This window comes from Sinohyriopsis cumingii, chromosome 12 (assembly GCF_028554795.1).
Source record: "Sinohyriopsis cumingii isolate HCF-2022 chromosome 12, ASM2855479v2, whole genome shotgun sequence".
NCBI classification, from domain to species: Eukaryota; Metazoa; Mollusca; class Bivalvia; order Unionida; family Unionidae; genus Sinohyriopsis; species Sinohyriopsis cumingii.
This window is the reverse complement of record NC_142972.1, coordinates 22,802,443-22,816,406: the sequence shown is the minus strand read 5'-3', so window position 1 is coordinate 22,816,406 and position 13,964 is coordinate 22,802,443. Positions and strand designations below refer to the sequence as shown.

General features: G+C 35.3%; 1 protein-coding gene across 3 annotated transcripts in view; it reads right to left on the bottom strand.

Moving 5' to 3' along the window:
- Positions 1-13,964, bottom strand: part of LOC149786097 (importin subunit alpha-7-like) — a 42,130-nt gene that overhangs the window by 22,811 nt on the left and 5,355 nt on the right. For all 3 annotated transcript variants that reach the window (XM_089976404.1, XM_089976405.1, XM_089976406.1), the window contains exons 3-9: positions 12,940-13,044; positions 11,390-11,486; positions 9,290-9,381; positions 4,100-4,231; positions 3,157-3,245; positions 2,137-2,236; positions 690-853 (exon numbers count right to left, since the gene is read on the bottom strand). In XM_089976404.1, coding sequence (XP_089832530.1) covers positions 690-853; positions 2,137-2,236; positions 3,157-3,245; positions 4,100-4,231; positions 9,290-9,381; positions 11,390-11,486; positions 12,940-13,044 — 779 coding nt within the window. The remainder of the gene's footprint in view (positions 1-689; positions 854-2,136; positions 2,237-3,156; positions 3,246-4,099; positions 4,232-9,289; positions 9,382-11,389; positions 11,487-12,939; positions 13,045-13,964) is intronic.

The following is a 13,964-nucleotide window of genomic DNA, read 5'->3' as shown; positions in this document are numbered from 1 at the left end:
GCCTAATCAGAGCATAAAATGAGTAGCCTATCTACATATTATTACTAAAATCAGTAGCCTTACTTTGATGAGGCTATGGCACCATAGCTAATATATTACATGCCATAATTATAGTACAATGTATAAAAAATAAAATTTATTTTTACTAATAAACTGGATCTCAAGTCAAAATACTTTGCATAAATGGGCAATCTCCATGTGGAAATACAAACACAAAACATACTGAAAACTTATTTATATTCATCACTCACTTTAACTAGTCTACATGTCTATAACTTCTGACAAATAACTGAAGTCCACAGATTCTGTCCAAGTACTGTAATGCATTACTCTCATATTCTTCTTGACAAATTTCTAAAGTGTTGAACTGCCCTTTTCTGATGGGAGATGTTCTGAAGTTTAAAAGGACCCATCTGCTCTAAGAATTTTCTTTCACATGTCAACACATAAAAGGCCAATTTCACTTAATAACTGGTGCCATTTTCTTTAAGAACAGACTGTTCCGCTGCCTCAATTCATTATTAATAATACTGCATCTATGAGGCAAAGTTTCAAATGAAATAAATCTGTTTGTTTTCCCTGGAGGTTTACTCTATACATTTTTCATAGTCATTATTACCGGTCTGTTTAAGTTGACTCAATAATTGTTCTACAGTAATTTAATACTGTATAAAGAGAGCACCACTCACATGAGCAGTTCAACCAGTCTGCGACAAACCCCAGAATCTAACACTGCCTGGATCTTTTCATTGGGACCATCGGATAAATATGACAGGGCCCAGCATGCATCTGCTAAAACATCCTTGTCTGAGTGGAACAACAGTCTTGCTAATACGGGTAATGATGGTGATACCTGCAAATATGAAAACTTCAAATCTGTATAAATATAAAAAAGGTCTGCAAAGCAGTTCAAATCTGTATAAATATAAAAAAGGTCTGCAAAGCGGTCTTGTCCATAGTGAATCTTCTCCATGTAAGTTTGTGGATAGGTCAAAAACAGTTACAATTCAAAGAATATTAACTGCACTGGAGAGTGTGAAGGAAGGACCATGCGTTGTACATGCTGTACCTAACATCTGACATGTGGTGAAATAAACTGAACCCAACCTTATCTATGCAAGTGTGTTGTTGTTGTTGTAGGGTTTAATGCCATTTTTCAGCACACAATAGGCTATACATGGCAGCCAGTATAAATGGTGGAGGAAGAACCCAGGAAAACCCCCGGAAAGAACCCATGACCCAAGAGAAGCTACTGGCAAGCTTTCTCAAATGCCCACATTAGCCGAATCCGAGACTCAAACCCATGCAGACAGAGGTGAAATGGCAGTGATTCGTAACGGAGAGTGCTTTAGACCACTCAGCCACTCGGGGCCCCTATGCAAGTGTGATACAGTGATCCAACCCCAGGTACAATTCAAGACAGAATAGTCAGTGGGTGAAAAAAAAAAGCTAATCTGATGGTACAATCTCACATTCTCTATCACAAGAATGCAGTCTTTTTGACTGATTTTATGCATCATATAATAGCAATATAATAGCTGAAAACTTAAAAAACATATCTGATTTGAACTAAGTTTTTGCATCTAATTTTGCAAAATTTAGGGTAAATGAAGTAATGCACCAAATACATTTAAGAAACAGCTGTTTGTCTAAGCTGGTTTTCTTTTCTGACTCTGATGTTTTCAAATAACATGACAAATTGTTTCAGCCATCCAATATTTAACATTAATACAGAAAAACCTAACTGATTCAAAATACCAGTAATATACGATAGTATAATTCTAGTACTGAAGAAGATGCCAATGCTGACGTGTTAATCCCACATATGGCTTGTTTTGCAGGTAAGTTAAAGCTGACACACTGCAACCTGAATTTCTACCAGTTTTCTGTCTTTACCCCAGCCACCTCACCTATCCACACTTTCACTTATAGTTAAAGATCTAAAGTCTTGAAAAATCAATTTCTTTTATTTATGCAAAACCATGTCAGAAGAATAAACTTGGTCGTAGGATCAATAGATTTACTTCTCACAGACCTTCATCAAATATTATTTTACTTAGGTTGTTCAATTTATGAGAATATTCGGAATAAATGGCAATTAGATGATTAAAATTAGGCCTTATTTATGATTCTTACCTTAGCAAACTCGGGGGGTGGATTCTTTCCTCTACATAAATTAGATAGACACCACACTGCATTTCTTGTCATGGACAGGCTTGTATTTTTACTCAACAACCTGCAATGCCGAGGGTAATTTATTAGGTAACACCTTTATTTAACAAGGATGGTGGTTTAAATTATTGTTTTAATGTATGGATGTCATGTACTGCAATCAAGAGAAGGAGACAGACCTAGCTTTCATGTTGATATGAAAATAAAAATGTTTCACACGCCGTAGCATTTACAGCCTCAACAGATTAGTAATACTGTAAGTTGTCTCCCTTATGTGTTCTTTGAATATACATGACCGATCTAAATCTAACTTTCCTAAATGAACTCCCTCAAGGCAGACTGCATGAACTTAATCCAATTAAGAATCATACAACAAAAGACACTTTTGATATTTCAGAGTGCAGTGCAGATCAAAATCAAAAGGTCATGTCAATATGCATGCAAGTATTGCATTCTAGCATGTCATGTGTCAATGCAAACTCCAATTAAATTTCATGACAACTTTTTCATGAAAACAGGGAGATACAGCCAGATTACATCATTTTAACCACTGACACCCAAACAGTATTTACAGTATTTTCCATGGATATTCCTTGCCTCCTGGTTTACTCTGAAGATGATCCACTCATGCAAACTAGAATTACTGCCAGAATGTTTTTTGCTGGCCAGATGAGCTTTGGAACCATTACGTCTTGCCATTTTGCAGCATTTGCTGCGTATGTGACAAAAAGAACACAAGATATATAACACTGCTTAAGGTTTTGTCTAACCCTCTGCAATGTCCTCCATTGGCCATAATATGTCCTCTATCATTCATGCCATTACAGTACCAAAAACAAGTAATAAGCATGACCTACAAAGCTTAGTCCTTGCTTTCCCTTTTTTTACTGGATACAAATCAGTAAATTTATATTTTAAAATTAAATGTAAAATACCATTTCTTTTAGGATTAATTGGACTTCATTATGGAAGTATCCAACTTACTGTAACAATGGAACCAAAATTCCTTCATTTAGGACATAGTCTCTACATTCAGGGCTGTCTCCTGCAATGTTTCCAAGTGCCCAAACAGCCTAGAAAAGAGTGAACAAATTTCATGTTTAGATCATTAAGTTTAGGTGTTGCACACTGTCTTAGAAAACAGAATACTTTAATGTCTGAGATTACTGTGTCATCAGAAATTCAACAATTTCTCACCTTACTGCTAATATTTCTTGAGAAATCTTTTGACATGAGAAAGCATAAAATGGTGAACATCCAGAATATGGGTAGCCAGCCAGCAGACACAAGGGAGGCAATAGCAAAGGTATCTTGGTCTTCTCAAAGCTACTCTTATTAATGCTCTTATTAATGTCCCATAACATCAAGATGCTAATTATTTCATCTTTCTGTGGGAGGTAGCAAAAGTTAAATTCCTGTTATAAATGTAATGGGGTAATGCAATGGACTGAAAAACCTTGATACTCAACAAGGAAAGCTGATAACCCAATATCAGTGACTTGACATGTTTGACCCAACTTTACCCAGATATGGTCATACAGGACTCAACATTAATTTTTTTAATCATCTTCCCTGGTGTAAACATTTAACAAAGTCTACTTGTCCTCACCAATTACTCATTTATTTTGGGTTCAAATAGAAATACCACTGATATATTAAATTATTAAGTCACATTCATTTTAACATACAGCTAATAAAACTGGAATACAACAAGAACAAAGTTCTATCATTAAAGTTTTTTTCTCCTAAGGAACACAAACTTAAAAAACTGAAATAAAAATGATTAGTAATCATTGTAAAAATAACACAGACAAGTGTATTAAAAATAAACATAAAGATAATGTCACAAAATGTATGTTCAAAGGATTAAATAATAAAATAATTATTATCTTTCAGAATAAATACATGAACAATCATTCTATAATACCTGTTCCTGCACATCCTCAATATCCGAACTAAGGAGTCTTATGAAGATTGGCACAGCTCCAGCCTCTATCACCACCCTTGTTTGGGATGATGTCCCTGAAGCTATGTTTGTCAAAGCCCAGGCTGCTTCAAACTGCAAGAAATGACATGTGTTATTATGTTACATTTTATCTGCAAGTGTTTTAATAGCAGTATTTTCTATTCAGATTTATGGTAACTCTTATTAATCAGTGTTTTAAAGAGAAATTAAGAATGGCTTGGTTTGTTATTTTACATAAGAGTATTTTGAACCTGTATATTTTCTGACTGAGTCTGAGATGAAAGTACAGAGCCATGATGGCTTCTGTGTCTATTTGTTGCCACTTAAGACATGCAAGACGGAGTCAAAACTTGTGCTAAATAACATCAAGGTACATGTCCTTCTCCAAAGTTTAGACTCATAATTGGTGTAGATTGTATATGTCGGGATTGGCATTAATCAACTTGCCGCATACGAAATCATCCCATACAGTATCTCGTCAAAATGTGTGCCTTTACAGCAACCACTCTGGTTCATGAACAGATCTGGATATAAATCTACATAGTTTATTTTATAAATAAAACAGGGAAAACAATCCTCATCATGTAATGACTGCATTTTTGTATGTCATGTAATGTGAGAAACACTGTTCATCATATTTAATAAAAATGTCATCTTTGTTCATATTCAGTCAATCCTGTGAACTTAACATGAATATATAACTAAAAGATGTGGAACCAACAGTAACTGAATGTGTAGATATTTGTGTCTGTGTGAATGTGCTACTTTTATTTGTCACAATATGACAAAGTAATCATAAAATATGGATATTGGGTTGGAAGGTAAAAATTTAAAATTCAAGAAAATTTGTGATTTAATGGAATTTGAATAAAGGAAATAGTCATTCAGCTTGATGAAAATAATACATTTTTCTCAGTTTGAATTTTCAATGTTGTGTTGTACATGCCAACCTCAAAAATAAGCAGATGATCCTAATTGTCCAAGTCTTCTCTTCCAACTTGAATATGAAAAAAATATCTGACAAAAACTTATTTATCTTTATCAGTATTAATCCCATGGATATAAGACTATTTTTGTCTGGACTACAAAAGTATGGGATTTCACTGACTTATTGCATGGTCGAGTGTAAATGTTAGATGGGATTTCATTGACTTATTGCATGGTCGAGTGTAAATGTTAGATGGGATTTCATTGACTTATTGCATGTTCGAGTGTAAATGTTTGATGGGATTTCACTGACATGTTCGAGACTAAATGTTTGATGGGATTTCACTGACATGTTCCAGTGTAAATGTTTGATGGGAATTCACTGACATGTTCGAAGGTAAATGTTTGATGGGATTTCACTGACTTATTGCATGTTTGAGTGTAAATGTTTGATGGGATTCTTATAGATCAAGATATATATTGCATATATTACTTGAACTAAACTGGTTTGCCATCACAAATCTGCATGCATTTTTTGACATATTTCAACACCCATCAATATCTGACCTTTGCCTCACCCAGAAAGCCAAGCTTGCAGTGTGAAAGATGACCCCCCTCCCCCTCTCCAACAAGCAGGTTGTTACAAAAAACGTAACTGCACACTTCAATGAACTGTCATCCTGCAGTTTATGAGGAAAAAAACAGATGGAGAGATGTGGAGTATTACAATATTCCCTGAAAAATACAAAGATAACTAGTCATTAAAAAAGTCAACTGTAAAGCAAGGGACTATTGAAATCTGGCAAAGCATGGGACTATCAAGACCCTGTAAAGCATGGGATTATTGAGTGAAGCATGGGACTTATGAGACTGAGCAGATCCTGTGGGGCTGGGATGTAGAACAGGCCCATTGTAGCCTGCTGCATGTTTTTTTTTTTTTAGGCATTCAACTTTTGTTACTTCTTTGCCTTGGGATATATACCATGATGACGTTCCAAATGAGAAAGTCTCAAACTCTTTCAAAAAGTACAGTTTATGTAGCTTCATTGTATTGTAAGCAATGTTTCCTGTTTGATGCCTGTTTTGGCAACATTGTTGCCTTTAATATTTTGTCACAAGTCGTACATTTACATCGGTCTGGCAAGGTTTGTCTTCCTAGTGAATTTGTCTTGTACAATTTATGCTACCTAGCTTTTGCTTGGCACATTAAAGCCACAACTGTGCCGATATCACACACACACACAAACTCAAATGTTTTTGGTGGACATGACTGATAGATCACAAATTTTGACAGGCACATACTGTTAAGAGTTGGATACAGATAATCTTAAATGTCATTATATCATATTGTCTTTGACTTGTTTATCCATTAAAGGGTCAAAGAAACAGCAAAAGGAGGTAAGAATACCCCCAAATGTAACTGGGTTTAAACATTGTTTCCTGTCTGATAGATAACAGAGGTGTTGCTTACTAAGCCTGCTGGGGCCCCAATTCCCAGAGGGCTATAATAGTTGGTCACCTAATAAAAAGGGTTAAGAGAAGGGCAACTTGATTCTTAGCTGAACAAAGACTGGCATCTCAATAAAGATGTTTGTTTGCTACGCACCCTCAGCACCACAATGAAAACACGGAGTCCCTTGAATGGACTGATGCTTTACTGTCCAAAAGAACTTCTGGCATTTCATGATAAAACCCTTTCTTCTTTTTAACAAATGACCATCTCTGATATTTTTGAGTGACAAGATCTTCAAATTAGCCACCATGGCGACCATACTGGATATAATATAGCGCTATTTTCATTTAGAACAAAATGGACACCATTAGAAGGCTTTTGGTGAAATTCACATGTTGATGTGATCTTCAACTTCGGGGAAAATTTGAAACGACACTTTTCGCATGTTCATTGTGGCAGCCATATCTGATGTCAGATCAGCACCATTCTCCTTCAGGACTAACTAGATATAGTATTCTGGTGAAAATTCAATGTTGATATGATTTTTCATTCAGCAATAACAAGATTTTCAAATTGACTGCCATGGTAACGATACTGGCTGCCATATTGGTACCATACTGAGTGAAAACCCTATGTTGTTATGACTATCCTGTCCATACAGTAGTAACAAAATTATCAAGGTGGACACTTATGCCATGCTCTATGCCTTGCAGCACCAATTTTGTTTAGGACCTACTAGACAGACATCACAAGACATATAAAAGACCATCCCATAAGCTCCTAGGCACCATCACCAGTAGACCTAAAACAGGCATGTCAGTAAGACTACCCATCTGTGAATTTCTGACTCAAGAACACTGAAAAAGATCTCTTTTTTTTGTTGTGCAAATACTTAATGATGCAGTTTATAGTTTTTTGCAAATAGTTCACTGCTCACCCTTAATATTGCTGAAGAAAGATCAAGAGAGAGAATGATGTAAATGAAGTTCCTGTGCAAAGTAATCAAAACTTCAATTTTTTAAAATTATAGCTACACAAAACTCACATGCTGTTCTTTAAAACTCCCCATTAAGTGTATATTTTTTTATACTGACAGCTTCAGATTTGTTTCTCTGATAAAGTGTGTCACGTTTGCCTGCCCGTGATTACGTAAGTCAGGAACAAAGGAATGGGTTAGCAGCCATGTGTATATGTTGACCCTGCGGCTATCATAGTGATTCATGTTTGTACAAGAGCCCCACTTCGTTGGGTGTCAAAACTTCACATGTGGACATTGGAAGCTTTGTTCTAGAACAAAGGACTCTTGTTGCTGTTGTAAATCTCCCCGCGTTGACAGATGGCCTGAGGCTCATCTGTTAAGCTGGACCGACTAGGGTAGAATTTATATCCAACTGCAACTGAGGAAGGGTGGGGCCATAAATTCGAACCAGAATTTAACAGTCATTTGGGCTGGGAACGAATTAGTGATTGTAAGCCATCGTACTGGTCAAGCAGCAATATACTCCGAGGAAGCCACTCGTGACCTGGCGGGAAAACACTTAGTACATTCTACGGACAGAAAGCTTCGTAAAGGTCAGTGGGTTATTTGCTCGATTGTAGCAGAATGTTATGGCATTGTAACTGTAATTATGTGCAGTACATATATTTACTTACTAGAATCATTAGTATGTAGAATTACCTTTGTATTGTTTAATTTACATGCGTACTTGAGAAATGAGCTATGATTATGTAGATTGCTAGCTCATAGTCAGAATTAATATTGTAATTCACTATTTGGTTACTTTATAGTAAACTAGTGTATTTATTCATGTGATTTTGCAACTGTTGAATTGAATTGTAACTTTGGAAATGGTTGCAGTGTGTAAAATTGAATAATACGGATATTTGAATATTTGTGTACACTTGTGGGAGTGTAATGTACAGAAATGCGTCTGATTGTTGTGATATTGTTGAGAATAATGAGATTATGAATATATATATATATATTAATGTGATGCAATTTAGTGATGTCTGTATGATAAGTAGGATACCGCTCTTTATTGCAACGTTGTTTTCTATAAGAATGTGTGGGGTTTTTGATGTGCATGAATGCGTAACCAAAGATGTAGATAGCCTTTATCTGATGAATGATTGTCGATTTAGTGTGAGGCAAGATGGCTAATGAAACACGCTAACGTCCTTGTGTTTTTGCAGGAAGCTTTTGGGGACAGAACTACCGGGTAGTTAAGTCCCGAGTCTCAGAGAGGGGAGATAGGATAGAACAAGGCAGTAGACAGAGAACAAGCCTAGTCGCTAGAGAGAGAGAGAGAGGAGGAGGAGAAAAGGAGACAAGAAGGGGAAGAGTATAGGAAGAATCGTAGCACGGAGAATGCCAGGAGGAGGAAAGGAATTGGCAGAGTAGAACACAGATGAGTAGAAACCAAGTACAGGGGAAAACCATCTTACACTATAATCACGTGATGAAATAGGTTATTACATGGTCGAGAGGAAGAAGATTGATTGAGAAATTAATATCATTTAAATTGTATTAAATTGTTATTCTTTTGAATTTCACCTTTGTGTTCTCAATAATTTAATTGTCGGCATTGCTGACTGGGGGCTCGGAGCTTTACCTCTATCACTAATTTCACTTTCTAAAAAACGAGCCAGGGTGGGAGTTCCATAGTAATTTAAATAAAATATTGGGAGCACTCCACCCCAACTCATAGCAGAACATCATAGAACACCACAATGTGATGCAAAATTTTAAAGAGTCTGTTTACAAGTAATACCTGAAGTGTGCAAGTTCCATCTCGCTGTAAAAACTCCACAAACCGAGGGACTATTCCTGTCTGTATTACTTCATCTATGGGTGGGTTTGGTTCTGAAATTAAAAAAAGGGGCCCATGTGGGCCTGAAATCATTTGCGTGGCTGACATCTGCATAATAGTAAAATACACGAGCAGATGGCTTAGAAATCTGTGTTAATATAAAAGATACACAATTTCTTTCCTCTCATGGCCTCTCAATACCAGCTTTTTAGCAGATGGCCATCTCCGACCAGAATCATATCCTATTTTTAAGTTTATCTGAGTTTACATAATCATAGGTCATGTTATCATTAATGTAATACTTCCAATCCAGAGTCTACATTGTACGTTTCCACATGAAAATTTTGTTTAGCCATTATACCACAAGCCAATATCATATGTAACAACAAAACAATTGTCACTGGTTTAATTATTAAATCTTTCCCTCATTCCTTTAGCTATATTTAGCCAACAGAAGTAACTGTCACGTTATTGACAGACCAATCAGAAAGCGCAATACCAGATCACATGTGTTCAGTTATTCATTTGAGCATGCTTTCAATAAAATTGGGTAAAATTCTGTTAAAACGTTTTTGCGATTTTGTTAAAAGGATGTGCTATTTATATTAATGGTGGCCAACCAACATAACATTGTTCCGTTTGAAAGTCCCATCAAATCTGATCAAATTCTGCTTTACAGTTTTTCAGAAGTTGTCTAAGTTTTAAATTTTAGTAATGGTAGCTATATTTGATGCTGGATCAGTATCAATTGTATTAAACTGCCAGTTTGGCTAAATTCTATTAGTGGTTTGGAAAGTTGTTTAAAATGTTTTGTTGTTGTGATAGCATCCATATTTGATAGCTGATGGGCAACACTTGTATAAAATTTGGTGCAGTGATTTTTCAAAAGTTTAAGAAAGCAATTGTTTATAAAATCATGGTGCATGACAAACAATGGATACAGAACTAAATGAATGTTTATGTTGTGGGTGTTACAACTGGGGTGTCATTAGAAGCCATAAGTTATGGATATTCCCTGCTAGTTTGCTTCTAAAACATGCCAACTTCAGAGCTAGTGTTTCTGATAAAATTCTGATCCCCTAATCCCTAATCAACTTTCAAGTGCCTGCTGCTTCATCAGCCCCTCCCTCACCTACTTTAATTTCAAACACAAAAGAAATAAAGGCTAAATGCAAACAAATTTGACTTTTCCACTTATAAAAAAACAAGAGGCCCAAGTGAATCAGGTCCTCAGCTGGTAAATCACATGTTTGATTGTCAAAGCAATTCCACACACATACTGAGAATATAGTGGGGGGGGGGGGGAGCTTGGAGCACACAGTTGCGGCATTGTCTTGTTGCTGTGGCTTATCTTCTTTGGTAGACCACTTTCACAAAATAAATGAACAGGTCAATGATACAACCAGCACTGAACCCTGGATCTATTCCAGTGTTTGAGTTGCTTTGCATCATTTGAACAAATCCGAAAGCCCGTCACGCCAGAAGACTTCTGATCAAACTTTGTAAAAATATGATTAAGCATGTTTGGAAAATAAGTAATTTAAAGGTTTTTCTTTTTTAATAACAGCTGCTATATTTAATGACAGCAGGGCATCATCTGAATAAATCTGAAAACGCTTTGCAGCTGGTTGCTTTCTTTCTAATTTGTCCAATCATTTCAATCAGGCTTTGAGAACATGTCACTTAAAAGTTTTTAAAAAGCCTTAAAACCAGGTAAGCTAAATAAAACAAGATAGGACAAGTACATAATATTTGCTACTGACCAGGCATCACATAAGATTTTACAAAATAAAACCAAATTTCTAATTTGTCATGAACCATATTTCATTTTCTTTTGCAAACTGACAGTACTTAAATGATACACTGGAGAAATCTTATATGTATGCAATCTGAAATACATATAACATGTGATTACAGAAGAAATACAACCAAAAATACCATTGCGTTTGATATTAGCTGATAAACTCCTGTATAAACATTGTGGGAAATGATGTATGGGAAAGAATATGTATATATGGGCATATCTGTCTGAGCCCATGTTCTACAGTCAAGAATACAAACCTCTAGATAAAAGCTTTCTAAATTTTTGTGTAGCCAATTCTTGTTCCTCAATGATGTCACTGTACAAGGCTTGTACCATCTCTGGACTGATTCCTCCCTGGGACAGAAATACAAATTTGTTTGCAGAGATAATATTTTTATAAATGGTAATCTACAAAACACCAAATGTCCAGTTTCAGAAGAATATGATTTAGGTAAAAGAAATTGATAATAAAACTCATTTTAAAAAATAAAACTCGTTATTAATAAGTATACATTAATACTGTTATAAACAATGTCCAAATCATTATATATACTGTATAATAAATCGGTGTGAAATACAAGCCAAGGGGATTATATTTAGTTTCCACTACTTAATTAGTTAATACATACTTAGAGTACAGGACCAAGTTGTGACTCTTTTTTAACTGTCTAGACAAGACTATGAACCTTTTTCATGTCCAATATAGGAAACATTTTTTTCAGAAAGCAAAAGACAGAAGATCCGAATCCACTTTTAACCAAAAAGTGAAAATAAGAAATCAAAACAAAAAATAAAGTACACAAAATTAATATCTCAGTAATGAAGCAAATATCCCAAATTCTGCCATAACAACAGCAATTACATCACTTGTCAATTAGCGTTAATAGATAATTATTAGTGGTGAAATTGGCTACACCATATCATGTGTAAAACAAGTTTGAACAAGATTGTGCACTAAAATAAACTCATTTACCATGGGATTTATTAATTTTAGAGAATTTACTTCAATGATCTGAACTCCAGATTTTTCATTTGTAGATGTACTGATCAACATAAAGCATCTGAAGGACTAACTAAATGTACTGCTGGTCTAAATGCAAAGGCATGCAATGGATCATTATATGTCACAAAAGAAGCTGCCTTGCTATTTCTTTTCCTGGTACTAGCTGCCAATATTATGGCGACTTACTAACTGGAGGTCTACAATGAAAAACAATATGATCCAAATTTGGTAACTTGGACCAATAAGGAATGGACATCTGAGCAGGATTAGAGAAGGGAAATAGGCAATAATAGAAATATTAGGGAACTAAAACTAGTTCATCCCCAACCTCCATTACATTTTAATTGCAGTAATACATTATCAATTATTGTATTGCTGAATTGATCACACACACACACAGAGTACTGAAACCTATCTGGTCATAAGCTAAATGCACAACTTCTAAGTTAGTAAAATGTTACACGTAGGCTGTGGTGACCCTTTGTGACAAGGGTATGGTACTAACAGAGATGCTTTCAACCATCCAATCTGAACACAGTGGCTAATATTTGTGATAAGGGTATATTACTCATGAAGATGCATCTGCTCCACAATGTAAACCTATCAAGGTATTCCTTGGCTGCCAACACTCTTCAGCTGACTAAAATGGTACACTATAGCCTTACAAAGATGCAATAATCTCAATGTACCTGAATGCTACTATGCATAGGAAAAGGCAGTACATTAAGTATTCATTAAAGAAAGTAATCAGACTTTAATTGGCACAGCGTTAAAATGGGCTGCAAACTTAATTTAACTGCTTACCGCACACGTGGCATTAGATGAAGATACGTAAGCATCCTGAATGTCTGTATCGGCAATATCTGAAAATCCATCGGGTGGAAGGCTAACATTCCGTCTCTTGAAAAGCTTGAAATAAAAATGACATTGAGAAAATTAACGGTATCACATAAAATTTTCTTCTCCCAATCTTCCTTATTATTGTTCTTGCAAAAATAATTTAGGAAACTCATTGTATCCAAAAGAGTAAATATCAGCTTGCTTGACAATTGTAAAGTAATGATAACATTCATTTGTCTTTAAATACTAAGACAGCTCACTAATTAGCTTCCTTTTGCTTCAAATTTAATATTGTACATGGAAGTCAATCCTCTCAATGATAAATTAAAATTAAAGAATCATTACTGTAATTGAATCGGTTCAAAAAGGAATCCAACAATAATGTCAGTAAAGTTCCTTTCTTTACTTTAATTACACTGACTTACTGGATTATAATCAGTGCGAGACATTCAAGAGAATCAGGTTTGAGTAAACACAATAAAACAAAGCTGCTTAAAACACTGCTAATTGAACATGCTGCCTTTGTTTCATTTTGCATGTTGTGATTTGTCGATAATTGATTGCTTAGCCCAAAATGCAGTAATGTGGTAACAGAAAGTGCACACATGGAACAGTTATCAATGACCACCTGTAGGTGTGATACAGGATGCAAATATATACATCAAAGAGGGCAGAATCAAGTGTCTGGCATGTCCTAAGGGTATGACTAATTAGATAAAGGTAGATAAACAGATTCAAGCACAAAAATGTGGACTTGCCCAACTTGTTTATATAGGAAAATCTTATTTGTGCAGACCAGTGACCTGAAAAATTTTACTTGCCCAACTTGAAAATTAACAATTCTGATCAATGGACTCTGGGATTTGCTAAGCCCTGACAATAAATATGTTCTTATACATCAAAATCATTATTAGAAAAGAGAGTTACTTAGAACAAATATCTATAACTCTATGGAGGAAGTGTGATCATTAATTACAACACTGCACATA